The 17,412-nt window shown below is 33.3% G+C and overlaps 1 protein-coding gene across 2 annotated transcripts; it reads right to left on the bottom strand.

Moving 5' to 3' along the window:
- Positions 1–1,119: 1,119 nt before the first annotated feature.
- LOC18046648 (ACT domain-containing protein ACR8) lies at positions 1,120–4,478 on the bottom strand. Of its 2 annotated transcripts, XM_006440374.2 has the most exons (7): positions 3,978–4,478; positions 3,366–3,411; positions 3,088–3,202; positions 2,922–2,989; positions 2,242–2,808; positions 2,029–2,133; positions 1,120–1,914 (listed from the first exon to the last, which is right to left on the bottom strand). In XM_006440374.2, exons 1-7 carry the CDS (start codon positions 4,046–4,048, stop codon positions 1,552–1,554), a joined length of 1,335 nt encoding a protein of 444 aa, XP_006440437.1. In that variant the 5' UTR covers positions 4,049–4,478; the 3' UTR covers positions 1,120–1,551. The 2 variants fall into 2 exon arrangements, with proteins under 2 accessions (XP_006440437.1, XP_024044636.1); XM_024188868.1 differs by lacking the exon at positions 3,978–4,478 and having other exon boundaries at positions 3,317–3,411.
- Positions 4,479–17,412: the final 12,934 nt, after the last annotated feature.

Raw genomic sequence — 17,412 nt, forward strand, 5'->3', positions numbered from 1 at the left:
GTGGTTGTTTTGTTGGACAAATAAAAACACAGAAAAGCAAAGACAGGTAGCCGCCTCACTAATCTCTTTTTTGTCTCTTTTTTTTTTTTTTTTGGCAGCTTTGACTACTTTCCGCAACAATTTGCCATTGTGGATTATCGGTGAAAACCCATACATACCAAACAAAAGAAATCGTTTATTTATCACAAGTTATGATTTGGCGGGACTTATTAAATTAATTTTAACTTCTTTTTTTTTTTTTTTAATTAAAAGTTCCAACTTCCCATAATACTAAATTATAGGTCATTATTATCTACTTGTTTAAGGTGTATATGTCAATCTTTTATTTTCCTCTCTTTTTTTTCTTCTATTTAATTCTAAAGAACAAGCAAATCATTTTAAAATAATGTCCATATCAACAAGTAGAAACAAACAAATCTCAAGTATAGTTTAGCCATCAGAATGCGGACAGCATAACGGTAAATTTGTGATCACATGAAAATGTCCTTTTAATTCTGTTTTCATCTACCAATATGAAATTGTCTTTTTTTTATCACGTGAAAAAGTTAGTATAAATGTCTTATTAAGTGGGGGAGTTGTCTTAGTAATGATGTAAAACTTCAAAAAAAAAAAAAAAAAAAAACCTACATAAGAATAAATGCGAATTTTATTATTCACCAAATTTTACGAGTTGCTGCAATTCCAAAACAACAGGAGGTTGGGGCGACATGCGGTCTGTTCCAGCTGTAAAACTAAAAGTTCACCTAATTTTAATTTAATTTAAATTTAATTATTAACGGAGGTTAGGAGGGAAGTCGGCAGGCACATACCGTTAACCTCTTCATTATTGTAATGATATCAAATCCCAACTGCATCTAAAAAAATTTATCAATCCACAGTAATTACCCCCACCAACTCTTCCAAACCCCCCCACAACTTTAGCGGCTGCCAATGTCCGGTATATACTGTTAGATTAAGCGCGTTCAAAAGGCAAATGGCATCCAGTAACTGATCTGGTCACGTTCTGGTGTTATTAGTATTATAACATGAATTTGAGAAATAATGGATAAACCAGAACACAGAGAGTGACAAGAGATGAGAAGAATGATTTTTAAAAAAATAATAATAATGAAGTCAACCTTTAACAAATATATTAATTAAAAAGTTATTATGTACAAGATGTGTGACTGTAAAATGATCCACAAGAATAAAACCCATTTTAGAAGTTGTTCTACCTAATAATCCTCCCTTCTGCCACAGCCAGCCACCCCCATGAAGATTTAATATCACAAGCCCCACCACTATCCAAATCTTTTCTCTTCTTCACTGTTTTTGATCCCTCTCTTCTACTTCTGTTCCTACTTGTACTTCAAACAAAGCATTTAAAAAAAAAAAAGAATATCTAATCTCTCCATTCAACCAACCAAACTATAACAACTTCATTGGATCCTATCACCAAACGCCAGCCTTTTCATCTAATATTTTTATGTACACCAGCCGAAATCCGAAGCAAAGAATATGCCATGCCAACAACATTTTTAAAATAAAAACCTTGCTTCTTCAACTTCAACTTTAAGAATACGATCTGATCAATCCCAAATTGTACAGATTCCTTCTCACCAGGCTACCCAGTGATAACAACACTGCCCCACCAACCCCTACTGTCTGCTCTTCACTTTCTCCCTTTTGATGATATATCATTGGCAATTCCTTCACTTTCAAATTACTCAACCCGATTTTTTGTCTTACTGCTTCGATTATTTTTGGATCTGCAGGGTTTCCCATTTCATCCGTTACGTAGAATATGTTTAGTGCCTCGTCTCTCTCTGTTGAAACTTCAGCCCTTGTCACATTAAGACCATTTTCTCTGAACGTCCTTGTCACATCCGCCAAAAGACCTTGTCTATCTTCCATGCACAGTTCTAGCCTCACACCCTGTAGCAACAAGCAATTTGCCCATTCACACTTGTAAGATTAAATTAAATGAACATTATAAATGATGTAATCCAGCTGAGAAATTACAATATATACACACACACACATATATACCTCAGATGCTCTTCTCCCAACTGCAGCTTCTAGACATTGGATTACGCGTTGCCTTTCCGGTTCGGAACTAATTGGGGTTCCATCAATGTGCCTAATATAGAATTCCTGAAACAACAAACAAATTTCAAGTTCATAAACAAAAAACTATAATAAAAATTTAAAGGCGCTGTATATACAACAATAATTTGAATCAAACTGATAGCAATTAATCACCAGATATGCTCTCTCTCCGGCTGTGTTGATCGTTGCATGGAAAACAACATACTCCATGTCCGTCAAAGTGCAAACAACATCAAACAAAAGCTTGGTCCGATCCTTACACTGAACATTCACAACAGAGTAACTCCTATCTGCCCAATTTTGCACTGTCACTACCGGATAATCAGTAGAATGTCTCAAAACGGGCATTCTCTCATAGTCCCTATCCGCAAACATCATTTGATGCAGCCTTCTCTCTGTGTGAGTGACCGCCATGGAAACGGTCATTTTGGCACTCCTAATATCATTATCCCCTTTCAAAACATTCCTTAAACGTGCTTCGATCCGATCAATTTGTTGCGAGTCCTCGATAGGGGACCCCGAATTGCAATCTTTCACATAAATCAATGAAGCGATCCGGCCATTGTGAGTCCACACTTTGGCTTCCACCACACTACATTGTAAATCAGCTAATACAGCAAACACCTCCGACAACAGACCAACACGGTCGGTTCCGGTCAGCTCCAGGGCAGTTAAACCGTTAAAACTGTTACTTCTTCCATAATGAATGGTTTCAAGCGACTGTAACATAAAAACACACATAAATTTCTGTAGCAATATTAACAGTCAGGTCATAAAGGGAAATTAATTTAGTAATTTAATTCCTAAAAAAACAGTAAAAACATCTTAATTACCTGCTCAATGTAGCTAATCACACTCTCGTCGGTTAATTTGTTTCCGTTCAGATCAGTCACATGGAAAACTTCACCCAATAAAGAAAAAGAAAAAAAAAGTCATTATTAACCCAAAAAAAAAGAAAATAAATGAAATTAGTATAATTAATTTAAAAAGAAAAGTTACCATCCATGAAAAATCTGCCATCAGAAGAAATGTAAGCCTTCTTAATTAAGAGGTTGAGATCAGTGAGAACTTGAACGGCCTCCAACAAGATTCCATGTCTTCTAGCGCTATCAACCTGTAAGAATTAGGGGAAAAGAAATTGGAAAGCTAATCAGTCAAGGCTTTGAAAAATTCAAATGGGAATTCACGCGATTAGTCAACTTTCATGACAGTAAGGTGAGAACCGAACATTGGTTTGTGGTTTTGAGAAGTTGATTTAAGGTTTCGTGGAAGCTAACCTTAACCAGAGTCGCAGTGGGGCAAACAGCATTGTCTATGACGACCCTGAAAAGCAGCGAAAGGGTCAGGTCTCTTCAGTCATTGAAACTTCCTTCTTTTTATTATAAAAAAATTATAGAAATTCTAATTTCAAAGTAATTAGATGAACTAATTGTCAGAGAAAAATCGGTGAGAGATCTTTGAAAAGTCTACAGAAAGATCTACGAAATTGAATTTCTAGAGAGGAGCGGAAACTAGGAGGAGAAAAGTCAGAGTATTAATAAAAATAACACATAATTTGAGTAATTAGGTTTAATCTTGAGGGCTTAAAGAATACATAGCAGATGTGCTACATAAATTAAATTTAATTAACACCGAATTTCGAAGATCAGAGGCCATTAACGAGATCTGGAACCGATTCACAGGTTTTTTCTGTTCTAGTTAGATAAACTTAAGACAGGAAAGCAGAGTAAAAGAGACAGATAATAACGAGATTTTCCAAAAAAAAAAATGGCAAAATCAACAAGAAAACTGGTAAAGAGAAGAAAATCAACAAGGAAAGCAAACGCATTATTTACTGAAGAACATCTAAAGAAAGAGAAAAAAAGGAAAAAAAATACAAGATAACAAACCTGGGAGTGTTCATCCTTATGACAAGTTTCTCATATTCATCCAGACAAGCAGGCCACTCCATATCTTTCATTTACTTCCCTTTTTCAGCTTTCTTGAAATAGAGAAAAACAAAAGACACAACTGAAGAGAAAACCCCTTTCTTGTAGTTTTCCACCCTTACAATAAGCGACGCGTGTGTGTGAAAGAACAACAACAACGCTCGCTCTTCGTTTGGATCAAACAAAACAAATGCCAGATACCCTCAAAACTCTTGCAACTCCAAAAGTTTTCAGTTGCTCCTCTTCTTCGACCAAATCGCTATTAGCAAAACAACCCCCCACCAAAACTCTTAGTTTAGTTTGGTTTTGTCCAGAAACAGAGACTCACTTCTCTCTCTCTCCCTCCCCCTTTCTCTTGCAAGACCAGCACAAAGCACGCCTTGTTCTTAACTATCTCTTCTGATGCCACTCCAAAGTTTATATACAAAAGATTATTTTTTACTGTTACGTTTTTTTTATTTGTTTATTTTGATTTTTATTTATTTTGTTTACAATGTCGAAACCACGCCTATACGCAAAGAGAGAGAATGAATGTGAACGCTTGCCCTCCCTCCCTCACATGGTGTAACAAACGCCTGCCCGAAAAGTCTGCCCGTGCTGGCCCATGCCTACGGGTCAACCGAGGTCCTGGCGACGTGTCGTTTGATCCTCGCTTATGGTTTGGTTTTAAAAAGTCCAACTCGGATGCCACGTGTCCTCTGATTCAATTGTGCTTTTGCTTGCGATCGACTCAAACTCGATCAATAGGAAGGAAGAATGTTGATGCTTGATCAAATGGAAGGGTCAGCCTACGTGGCAATCAGTGGGCCCCTAATTAGGCTTGTTAATTAAGTTGTGATTTGCCGACCGGTATCATGACGTCCACACGTGACAACACCGCGCGAAGCGACTTTTCCCCCGTCTCTTTTTCGGGCCGGATTTCTTGTACTTCTCCGTGTCTTTCGATCTCTACGCTTGGCTTGCAAGCTATAACTAACTTTATTTTTTCACTTTTACCCTCCCATACTTTCCTGAAAATGTATTGCTCCCAAGGTTAGATCAGTCTTTTAGCTTAAGATTCTTAAAATCATCGGATCAGAGAGTACTTTTTCGGATTAGAAGTTGTGATATACAAGATTCAACCTCATGCGTGCGATCAAATTGTATTAATGACGTCAGAGCATATTCTTCCTTAAGCCTCTAGATATTGGAGTGCGTGAATCTTCAGCTCAATATTATCACCAAAATAGGCATTAACTTCTGTTAAAAGTTAAGAATCGAATTTATTCATTCCGCCGTTAATTTTTTTGAATTTTACTGTGGCAATTTTATATTTATGATGAAATTCATAGCAGCGTATAGTTTCGAATTTTTTTTTTATAGTTGAAATTTATGATCAATTGGAATTGTTAATTTTAGATGCCATATGATATTTAAATTAAAAATATTGAGAATATTCCAAACTATTTGTAAGAGACATATAACGCAGAATATTATTTGCATAAATAATAATGAACCAACTGATATAATCATAATTTTATATTTTACATATTCCTATCAAACTTCACACTAAATACATGAAATTGTGTAATAGTGAGTGTTGTTGGATCTAGTTTTATCAAGTTAGGTCATTAATTAATCAAGTAGTGAAAACTCATTTGATTAAAAAAAAGTGACCTTAATTCGCTACTCATATACTATGTTTGTAAACCCAAAAATTCCTAGATATCATACTAAAATTCAAGTTATCATCCCATTTTTTAAATTTAGTTTACGCGTGTTTATTTAGATAATTAATGAATATTTTTGAACTACTAAATGATTTTTTTTGGGTGAGTATGTAACCATTGAATGATAGTACACATTAAACTTGACGTTTTTACTAGTTTTTTTTAAAAAATTGTTGTTTATATTTCATATATGAAATTCGTGTTGGTTATTGTTCATGGATATATATATTTTTTAACTAACGAAAGAGAGATGAATTGATTTCGATTGTACATAAAAAAATAAAAATAATGAAGGGATTCAGTTATAATAATTTTCGGCCCAATATTAATTTTAACAAAATGCTAATGAAGTAACTATTTAACCAAGCATAATCTTACAAAATAACTGCTTGCACAAGCTTCTGAGTTTGACATGTTTCGTCGAGTAACAATTACCTTCACTTATTTTAGATTAAACAAAGCTGTTCGGTTTATCTAAAAGAACATAATTAAAAATGAATTTATTAGGTGAACCCAGCCAACCCAAATTAAAACCACTAGATGAAGCAGTTATATTGCTCTCGGTATATAGTACGGTCACCGGTTGAAAACTGAATTAAGGAAGGGCAAAATTGTCATACGAAGTGAGGAAGTGAAATCTCACGTGCTTGCATTTAATTGGTCGGGGACACAAAACCGGTGCGCGCATGACTTGGACGTAGTCGTGGAGGCACGCTCTCAGACTCATTAGGCCTTCCCTTAAACAGTGGTTTTCGTGATTGTTAAAACTTCGACACGTTTCGAGCTCACAACATATGTGATGTCAACGACAAGCTGTAATAAATAAAACACAACTTCCACTCAGGCCCCAACATGGTGGGCCCAAATGTCTGGCGATCACGTGAATGACCGTCAGAAAACACGTCCGCTGTTTGTTAAGCTGTTAAGGTTTAAGCGTTAACATTAACAATGCCTCTGCCACTGACTCTTACGTGGCACATCCAACGCGCCGTCTCTACAGTTACGCGTTTCTCATAAATACCACTGTCTCGCCGCACGAACATTGTGACGTGGCAGGCAGTGCGTTAAACCCTCCACAACGTGCGTTTCACTAACTGAAATAAACGTCCGCTTCCTTTAAGCTGTTATAGATATTTCAAACTTTTACTTGTTTGGCGGGACAGCGGTGATCTTCCCGCCAAATCAGACGGTGGTAGGGCCATGTCGGCACGGGATAATCTACATTGATATAAGTTGAAAAGAATGTGGGCCCTAGAAATTTTGACGTGGAGATATAGAAGAATTGGAGAAATAAATGCAGCGGCTTTTGGCAGCTACGAAGGGGTGGAGGGAAACAAAGCAGATGTGACACGTGGATGACAACTCAGAAATTGGTGTCGTGGTCCCAGTGCGGATTTTCAAATCCCGCCCTTTTTTATTTCGTCTGTCCACCTTTTTGACCGTTGTATGACCTTGGCGCCAAAACCGAAGAACAGGATTCACACACACTTGAAACGTAGACGGGACGAGATTCAAATTCAATGCAGCGGCGCCGCGGATCAATCCATGGGACACTCGAGGGATGCTTTCCTCTAACGTGATTAAACGTGTAAAAAAAAAAATTATCAGCTAAATTAAAATATCATTTAAAATGATTTCTCGCGCATCTTTTCATTGAATTTGGATTGGATTTCTTGCTAATTTTGATTTAGTTGGCGTAAAATATAACTAAGCGGGACTTACGTGGTGAGATTTTAGCTTTAATATTCAATATCTGCCGGTCAAACAATCTTGGCACGGTTACTAAATAAAGAATTGGACGTGGGTAATGGGTTCAAAAATCGATGTTGGTCAAGGCAGTAACATGTGCCTAAGGCTGAAGCATGCTGAGTAAGTGGAGTAGCAGCACTAGGCCACTAGCCATCACTTCTAAGAATGGCTGTGAGTTGTGACATGTTTCCACTTTGTTTCCGAAAATATGTTTTCTCTCTTCTGTTTTGAAATGGTCGATTACACAGAACTTGATTATTTTTAACAAAGGAAGAAAACAAAAACAATGCCCCTCGTAATAAAGACTGATTCCCCAGGATGATGGAGCGCTACTCGACTTCATAAGATAAAGGTACTTTAATTTGAGCATCCTGACCACTTGACCATGTCAAGGCACGATCTACCGTCGAATCTCAATCGGACGGCTGGTGTTTATCACTGTTTCCACTTACAAGCAGGCAAATGAAAAAGACGGGCATCATAAGAAATAAGGTCGCGCTGATAGTAACAAAATGAGGGGCCCCAAACTTAAAGACAGCGTAAACAAAGGGAAAAGTTGAAAATGGCTGTGAACGACTGGCTTGACTTGCAAGGCTGGTTTCATTGTAACAGCTGCATCAGTTTTGTCAATAATCTAAATTTGGAATTGACTCGTATCAGTCACTAACCGTTGACTGATCCATTTCTACGTCTGTACAACTAAGCTAGGTGTAGGTAATACTGATAGGTCCCTTTTAAGAGTGTTTCTCTCTTAATTCTTTGAATTTTAGCTGGTTTTTCCCATATTAATCACTGAGACCTTGTTAATAGTTTACAAACACATTGTTTGATAATTGATATGTGTCACTCAAGGGTAGTGGCTTTTTGTGCATTTCAAATCAAGAATTTGCTAAAATTTACTTCATTATTGCTTGGGTTGCATAATTGTTTCTAATTTGGAAAGATTGTATATGTGGTGATACTAAAAGCTCGTGAATCAAACATACTGAGGCGTCCCAGTTGGGACTACGGTGTTGTGACTTGAAAAGGTATAACATGAAAGCATTATATATCTAGCAAATGAATTTAAAGGATACGTGTATATGCTTTTGGTAATCATTTGTATAGGTTTTGAAGTTGCACGAGTGGTAATACGAAATTTTTGTCAGATATACAGTTGTGGGTGTTAATAATTTTTATCTTTCAAAGCAATGACGAAAGGAAAGTACATGGTCAGCAAATACAATTGCAGATCCGATGATTCGCAGTAGACACACCATCTACTAGACAAAAATATCAAATATAGGCTAAATTAGATTAAGAGAATTTAAAATCCCATCTAATCCATGAAAAAGAATGTTAGGCATTTAGTAATCAAAACCCTTGACTTGTATATGATTTACTTGAAAATGGCAGCAACACATCGAATAAAAAAACAATCATTTGAAGAAAACAATTGAAAATGAAAGTAAGGCATGGCATTTTCCATGTTTTGTTTTTGGAACTGAAAATAATTCCCTTCCAAGTATCTATCATTGACAGTTGCTGTTAGTTCTCATTTCAAGTCATGCCAGCTAGGGAAACGGTAGTTGAGGTGAGAAGGCTTGTTTTCAAAAACATTGGGTGTGGCCGAAATTGGGACTTATGGCTTCCTCTGAGAAGACATTGTATCCGAATTTAGGGATGTCAAAAAGCATGGGTTTTGGCTAGAACCCGAATTTTATGAAAAAATAAAAAAATTATAAAATATATATTATTTCAAATAATTATATTTATTTGGTCTATGTATTACGTATATTTAAAATATTAAATATTCAAAGTTCATATTTTTAAGCCGAATTTCATTAAAAATAAAATTACAAATTTTTAAAATAAATAAAAAATATATACATATATAAAATTATAAAATATAAAAATATGAATCTCTTAAGTCTTGAGAATTAAAAAAGTTCGGCCCGAGTGTTAAAAAAGTACGTCTGTCCCAAATCCGACCATTGTCATACTCGAGACTAGCTCAGGTTTTTACTATCCGTTTATCTTATTGGTTAATTCTTGAAATATGAAAATTACTTTTGCAAAAATGTATTAATTACATCCGAGATTTTGAATAATTAAGTTCACAATTTCACTGTCTGATAATAAAATTAGAAGTCATGAAAGTGACAAAATTTTTCACGAGTTAAACCATTCAAGATTAAGCATATTTCCAGTCGCAATCAAAATGGCCCATGCCCCTAGTCCTTCACAAGTCGAATTCACTCGACGATTTTTTAGTTCCAGAGAAATGTGAAAACTTTAAACAGCGTTAAAATATATTTAAGTGTCTATCTACTAGTGTCCACGAGTCTGATTATGATATAATTCTTACAGTAAAATCACTGTTAATATTAAGTTTTATCGAGACAGTATGAGATTTGTTGATGGTGGCGGTTTGCCGACTTGAAACAGAGCTTTCAGTCTTGAATTATGCTGTTTTCCGAACTGTTAGATTTTTCTAATTTGACTCGTTGATTTTCAATCTGATTTTTTGAACACGTTATATATATAGAGAGAGAGAGTTAATATCTTAAAAAAAGAAAAAAAAACTCTTTCTTTACAAATTAGAATAATTAACACTCACATTTGATCTAAGTTTGATTGCAGTGTTTTTGTTTTATAACAGAAACAAATATATAAATCCAAGATGAAAATGAACTTGTATTATTTCCATAATATAATTGATAAAATCCAATCAAGTAAGTAATGATCCTCTTTGCTTCAAGAATCGAGATCATCATTAGTCAAATTCAATCATTTGTTTGGTGAGAAACTTTTGATAGATCCACTGAATTGGATCCGACTCAATTGTTTTCATATGTAAAACTCTTGATTTTATACAGACGACGACGGTGACCAACAAAATTATTCAACGGATTCTTTGGTGGTAAAACTTGCGATTTCATTTTGCCAGTCTTGACATTTGAATGCATATGAACCAAAGGGCGATTAACAAAAACACGTTAGTCTTTAGAAATAATAACTCCAGTACATCACTCCACCAATCAGGCGTTATCAGACAAGAAAAAAAATTGAGTTTCATTTTTCTGCTCAAATCATATTGAACTTGAAAAGCTACGTACTGGCAGCTGCCTCACATCACAATCAGCTGCTTAGCGTACGTGAACAAAGCGTTCTTTTGTTCGTTGAGAAAAATCAATTAGCCGATAAATCTAACACAGTATTTGTTTTTGTTTTTTTGTATTTCGTATTCACTAATCTTGATTGACTACATATTATTATGACAACCAAGTAATTTTGAGTGCATCAGTTATTCAATCTCCATCTTTATTTAATTAATACTTTAGATTATCAGTATTTGCGTTACATGTACATGGAAACTCTAATGAAGTTGTCTGCATCTTTCAACTTTATTTAGGTAGACATCGCCATTAACACTTATAATTACCAAGAAAATAAGAAAAACTGCACGTGTAGGATCTAGATATGCGGACGTACGTTTGAATCTTTTTCCATAAAAAGGCGAAAAAAGAAGAAGAAGGGCATTAATAATTGGTTTTGAAAATTTGTCAAGTATTTTGTGTGACTCGAGTCATGTTTTTAGCCTAAAAACGTGGATCTGATTTTGAATGAAAATCTTTGTTTGATGATCTGAATTGACTAATTCGTTCTTGTTCGGCAGGCTATTTTTTGGCATGATCAATGGCAAATGAAGTCTCCTTTTCAATTAGATTTTTATGAGCATGAAGAAAAGGCCCTATTCACTAGATATGGTAGGTGCGCCGGATGCAGAAAGATCGAGTTGCTGCATGTCGCTTGGCTTGGCTCCTACAATATTCATGTGCATATAATTAGGTGATCTAGTGATCGAGCACTTGGACATGCACAATAAGAAAATTTATAATTTTTGTTTTTATAAATAGTATTAAAAATGTGGATTAATGCGGAAATATCACTCACTACAAAATGAAAAAGTTTACCTTAATTCTTATTTAATGTAGGCGTCTTCATTTTATTTTCATACGGATATACTTTAAAACTAAGAAGTTTAAGAAAATTAATTTTTAACTCTATTAAGCCACATGATTTTATAATTCATTCAAAAATTAATTTTTTTAAACCGTACAATTTAACAATATACCTGCATTAAAAAAATATAGGTGTCCGCAATTAAAAATGATTAACCATTACCTACTAGATCATTATTATATGAAAGATCACATACACAGATGCATGATCCGCTTCTATACACAATAAAGCTAAACACGTTTTGTTGACGCGTGGTTCATCTCATCTCTCCGTCAACTCAATCTAACAATCAAACGGATCAGGTGCTCGTATTTAGACAAATATGGTCTCGTTCAAAGTGGGCGCCACCTTGGCTGGCGGACATTTCCTACGTCTCTGTATTGAGGTGCGTGCGGTACAACTAATGAGAAAGGACTAAGTAAACCCCACAAACTTAATTCTCGTGAGAATTTTTAGCAGAGAGGACGTTTGCATGTGCTGAGATAAATTGACACAATCATTATCGTCAAGTGTTGTCTTGAATGTTAATTTGATCTTTGGTTTAGGGAGATTAAGTTAATTGTACTTAATTGATTAGTTCTTGTAGCGGAGACCCGGGGCTGCTAACTGCTAAAGCAAACAGGTTCAGATTTCAGAAGATTCGATTTGTCTTCACCTTTTGGATGAATACTGGCTGTCTATGTTAGTGTCGGTGTGGCGTAATTGACGGCTGGTTACCGTGCCGACGTGGCGTAACTGACGGCTGGATACCATGCGTAGAACATTATTTTCTAGATGATTTAAAATCATGTGTCAACCAGAATCTTCAGACGCGGGCATTAAAATTTCATCACTGCTGTGAATAGGCAATTTTATCATTGCTGTTACGACATGTCGTCGCAACAGCAATACAGTTTAGCAATACAAGTGTCGTCGGCATTTTCAACTTGAACCAATTAATTAACTAAGCAGTAATACTATCCATCTATGTAATCCATTAACAGTAATTTTCAGCCAACTATCTAAATACTAAATTTTGGTTAAGCGCGAGCTGCTATTGCAACTTTAATTTTTATCGCACAACTATCTAATTTATTGAATATTGAGTAATGGTGCTGTTACTATCTCCAATCATAATTTTTTTTTTAATTTTAAAAGTGTACTTATCCTATTGTTTGTGATTAATGTGTGCACTAGTTAGTTAATGAGTTAATTATTTGCCTTAGTTTAGGATTGTGACTCTTATTCTTTAATTTCAAGTTTTATCTGTAAGTTAGTATTTAAACTAACATCAATGTCAATCACTCAGTTAAATGATAAGTAGCTAGAGCCATTCTCTCACAATTTGAGTGAAGGTAATTTTTGTTCTTTCGAAATGTGAGTGGAATTAACGTTTCTCAAATATTTAAGAGAGTAAAATTTTAGATGACTCGTGTAATTTAAAAAAAAAAAAATTAGTGTCAATGTCAATAATAGTAGGTTGGAATATTAGTTGGCAACTAGATAGTTGTATTAGGAGATATTTAGACCAGATAACGATTTGAATTTTCTTGAATTAACTGATTTATTACTAGTTATTTTTATTATGTTTGATTTTTTGCTGCAGATAATTTGTGTCTGTAACATTTGTCGTCAGAGCTTGGCAACAATAAGGAGCAAATCGTACTGAAGAAACAACCCCTGGCACACATGCCAAAAAAAATTTAATGCATCCTTTTGGAATGAAAAAAGTCAAGGAGTATGCTCAGACATGCATGATTTCGAAACAAATCCAGTTAAGGCAAAAGCCTTGAAGCAGGCATTATGGTTCGATGCAGACAAGACTGTAAGAACACAATCGCCGAGGATATTGACATGGTCAATATCGGAGGAGCGTGTTGAAGAGAGGAGACTTTATTAAGCCCACCCATGAGGACAAGGTTATTTTTAGGGGCTGGCGTTACGTTAAACGAACTTAACGTACGCCACACACAGCAATAGTCATAGATTTCGCTATAAAAATTATTACTGTGTATCAGTATATGGGACGTACGTTACGTTAAACGTAATGCAGCAGGACTTATTTTTAGGAGAAAAGAATGTTACGATATCTAATCTTATATTTTTATTTATTTTAAATTATATTTATTTTATTAGTTGTGATTAATGTGTACTTAGACTCAATAGAGTAGTAGTTAGTCAATTACCAATTATTTGCACTAGTTTAGGATTGTGGCTCTTATTATTTAGCTTCACGTTTTATTTCTAAGCTAATATTTAAACTAGCATCAATATTAATAATGATAGGCTGGAATATTAGTTGGCAACTGATTAGTTGTATTTGAAAGTATTTGGTCTCTTGAAATACCAAAAACATATTTATTGAAGTTTGAATTTCCTTCAATTAACTTATCTATCACTTATTCTTTTTATTTTGTTTGATTTTCTATTGTAGAAAACGTATGTTTGTAACAAGTCCATTACTATTTTCCCATCCATACTTCCTAAGCTCTACTAGAAAATCTTAGTAGAATGACCATAATGACTAATTTCGACATACCAAATGCATGAATAAAGATATTTATATCCTTCTTCATGTCATGTAGAGAGAACAAAAATAGTTTAGAGTATGATTTAAATTTTAGTAATAACTTTGTGAAGTCTAACAATATATATCTTATAAATCAACAATATCGACAAAAAGTCATTTTTTAGTCATTCAACATATTAGAAATTTTGTGTGTGTGTGTGTTTTTTTTAATTCACTAGTGTATAGAAATATGTTTTTTTTAATATTTTAATGACATATTTACCTCGTTAAAATAATAATGTCTTCATAAAAAAAATTATTCCATTATAAATTATTAAAAATAAAAATATATATATATATTAACTTTTTTGGAATTTACAAACCGAAGTGCACAAATTCTATTCATACAATCTCACTTGTTGATGTTTATTATTGCCGTTTGTCTTACTTTATTAAAATTCGTTTTAACCCTTTAAATAGTTAAGACACGGTAATAAAGAAGTGAATCAAAAAGTCACAAATAGGCTTCATCCTTGATGGCACGGTTATGACTAGCTAGGCATTGATGATATTTAACCCATCAAATCATTTCACTAGCATCCATTTTTTAATATATCTTATTACTTTTTAGAATTAGCTGGTTTGAAGAAAAATGAGGGAGAAGAAAAGAGTGGAGAAAAGTAGTAAAATTAGATTTTATTATTTGGTTTGATATTTAATTTGATAGGGAAAGAATTACAATTTTTTTCTTTAGACAATTTATCATTTACCTTAAATATTAAACTATTTATATTAGTAATGAAATATAATCATATATATAAAATAAAATAGCGGACCGGTGGTAGTCAGCGGAGGTCTGATGAAAGTTAATTTGTATTTTTATATTTTCATATTAAATAAATAGATTTATTTATTTATTTTGTTAAGTTTCTTAAATCATTTATTAAATTTAATTAATATAGAATATTAAATCAATAAAAAAAATTATAAATAATAATTATTAATGACATTAAACAAGTTAAAAAGTTAAAGGGTAATTTTGAAAACTTTAATTGCCAACATAAGAGGAATTTAAATTCTTCACCACTTGGTTTGAGATTCAAATTCTACATTATGATGGATATTAAATTCTAATGGAAATTAAATCCCTATATATTTTGTCAAACCAAACAATGAAAATAAAAATAGAATTTAAATTAACTTTCTCTTCTCCATTCTCTCCTCCCAGCCAAACACCACCTAAGAACTTATTTGTTAAACATCAAAAATCAAATTTTATTAACTTTAGTTTTTTTAAATTTATTTATTGTAGTTTGTGTTAAATTTTTCAAAATTTTATATTTGAACAAAAAAGTGAACTTTTGTAATTTTATCTGAATGAGAAAATGTTTAAATGGAAAGTAAATATTATATCTCAAAGTTATCTCTATTTAACAAACTTATTTCCTAAATTATAAAACCTCTTTTTCTTTTTTAATTTAGAAGGACATAAATATCCAATAATTATGTTAAAGATTTTTTTATCTATAAAAACGAATAAGATATCCCTTTTATTCAGATATTAGAAAATTAAAATAAACATATTATTAAGAAACTTGTATTAAGATCCATTTAAACTTTAGAAAAATTAAAAGTCATTTAGACTTTTGAAAAAAGTTTAAACTTACTCATATTTCAGACAAACAAAGTAAACACTATTTAGCAAAACAAAATATTATTATTTTTTATTTTATTATATATTTCCCTGCTCTTCTCTCTTTTCTCTCTTTTCTCGTTGACAATCACCCTCATCACTTTATCAACAAGAAGTTCATCACTACCACCATCTATCTTCTTCATTATCAATTAATCCCAAAGGTGGCCAATAGGGCAAGCGGCACGTGGCATGTGGCATGACATGACACGAGCACATTTTGACAAGGCATGCGGCACAACACGGCACGCACGTGGGCCAAGCCGGGCTCAAATTGTTAGGCATTTAGGCCTTAAAATCATGGCACATGAAAAATCATGTAATAAGCATGCTTCACTGGTGGGTTAGCACGCAACCCGTTGCCTAAAATAAATGAAAGTAATTTTTTTAATAAAAAGTAAAAATAAAATGTTATGATTTTACAATTATTTTAAATTTTAATATATTTTATTAAATTAATTTGAAGTCTTAGTTTAAAAAAATATAATTGTTTTATGTTTATCATTTATTAAATGAATAAATAAATATCATAATTTTAATAGATAAAATTATAAATATCACGATTTTATAAATGATATATCAAAATTTTACAATAATTAATATTTCATTTATGAAATCGTAAATTAGTTAATGGAGATATGCTTCATTTGTGATTTGTGAATAAAATATTTTTTATAGTTATACACAAAAAATAAAATTATGAACGGAATACTTTTTTATTTTTTATGATGAATTAAAAGTTGCATTTTTTTTCAATGGAGTTCGAGTCCAATTATAATATTAATAGTTCAAATAAAATTAGGTGAAATTTGCTTCATTGCAGTTCAAATAATATTGTTGTGTTATAATTGAATTGGTAATTGTGAAATTAAATATTTAAATATATAGTTGTGAAATTGTGATAAATTGATAATAAAATGTTAATTGTTCTCTTAATAGTTAATAAAAATTATTATTATTATTGTTGTTGTTGTTGTTGTTGTTAGATGGGCTAATAGACTTGAAAAAACAAGCTAGACACGTGAGGTTAAAAATGTACATGATCTTGAAAAAATTTTGATGGGCATTTTTGGGCATGGCCCGAGCACGGCACGCATGAGCTCGTGCCGTGGGCCGTACGGGGTTTAAAAAAATTGAACAAGGCCCGTGGGCTCGAGCGGGCCATGGTTTGACGGCGGCATGGCCCGTTGGCCACCATTAATTAATCCATCATCTCCACAAACATATCTAAGGTTTCAAAGTTGGTTTTGTTAAAATTCATGAACAAGTGGTGGATTTTACTGTTATTGATGATATTGATTTTCATTTTGCGTGATGATTTAAATTTCATTTAATTTCAATTTGGGATTTGATTCAAATTGTGAATCAATTTTAAAAAAATAAGAGAGACGAGAAGCTAATTTTTTGAGGGCATGAGAGGAAGGTTTTTAATTATTTTTTGTTTTTAATAAAGATATTTATGAAATAAATCCTATTTATTGAAAAATGGGACGGATGGGATAATTTAAGAGGTCAAAAATCAAGACTGACGATCTCCTAAGGCTAACTAGTGTTATTGGGCTTGGTGGAGCATCGAACTAAGGGCCCATATATATGCATATACACACCCACATACATATATGGGTACTCTTTGCCGGATTAGCCATTCAAGTTTGAGGTTGCTTTTTGCAATTTCGGGCCGCAGTGCAAGGCGGTATTTGTCCTTTGGGCTTCGATTACATAGTTAATCACGTAAACGACGTCGCTTGGCGT

This window comes from Citrus clementina, unplaced genomic scaffold (genome assembly GCF_000493195.1).
Source record: "Citrus clementina cultivar Clemenules unplaced genomic scaffold, Citrus_clementina_v1.0 scaffold_3, whole genome shotgun sequence".
NCBI classification, from domain to species: domain Eukaryota; kingdom Viridiplantae; phylum Streptophyta; class Magnoliopsida; order Sapindales; family Rutaceae; genus Citrus; species Citrus x clementina.

Excerpts from the sequence above, each read along its gene's own strand:
- LOC18046648 (XM_006440374.2), bottom strand. The coding sequence starts at position 4,048 with ATGAAAGATATGGAGTGGCCTGCTTGTCTGGATGAATATGAGAAACTT. Across the intron at positions 3,203-3,365 it reads CCACTGCGACTCTGGTTAAG|GTTGATAGCGCTAGAAGACA; the intron begins GTTAGCTTCCAC and ends TAATTCTTACAG. Across the intron at positions 2,990-3,087 it reads TGGCAGATTTTTCATGGATG|TTTTCCATGTGACTGATCTG; the intron begins GTAACTTTTCTT and ends TATTGGGTGAAG.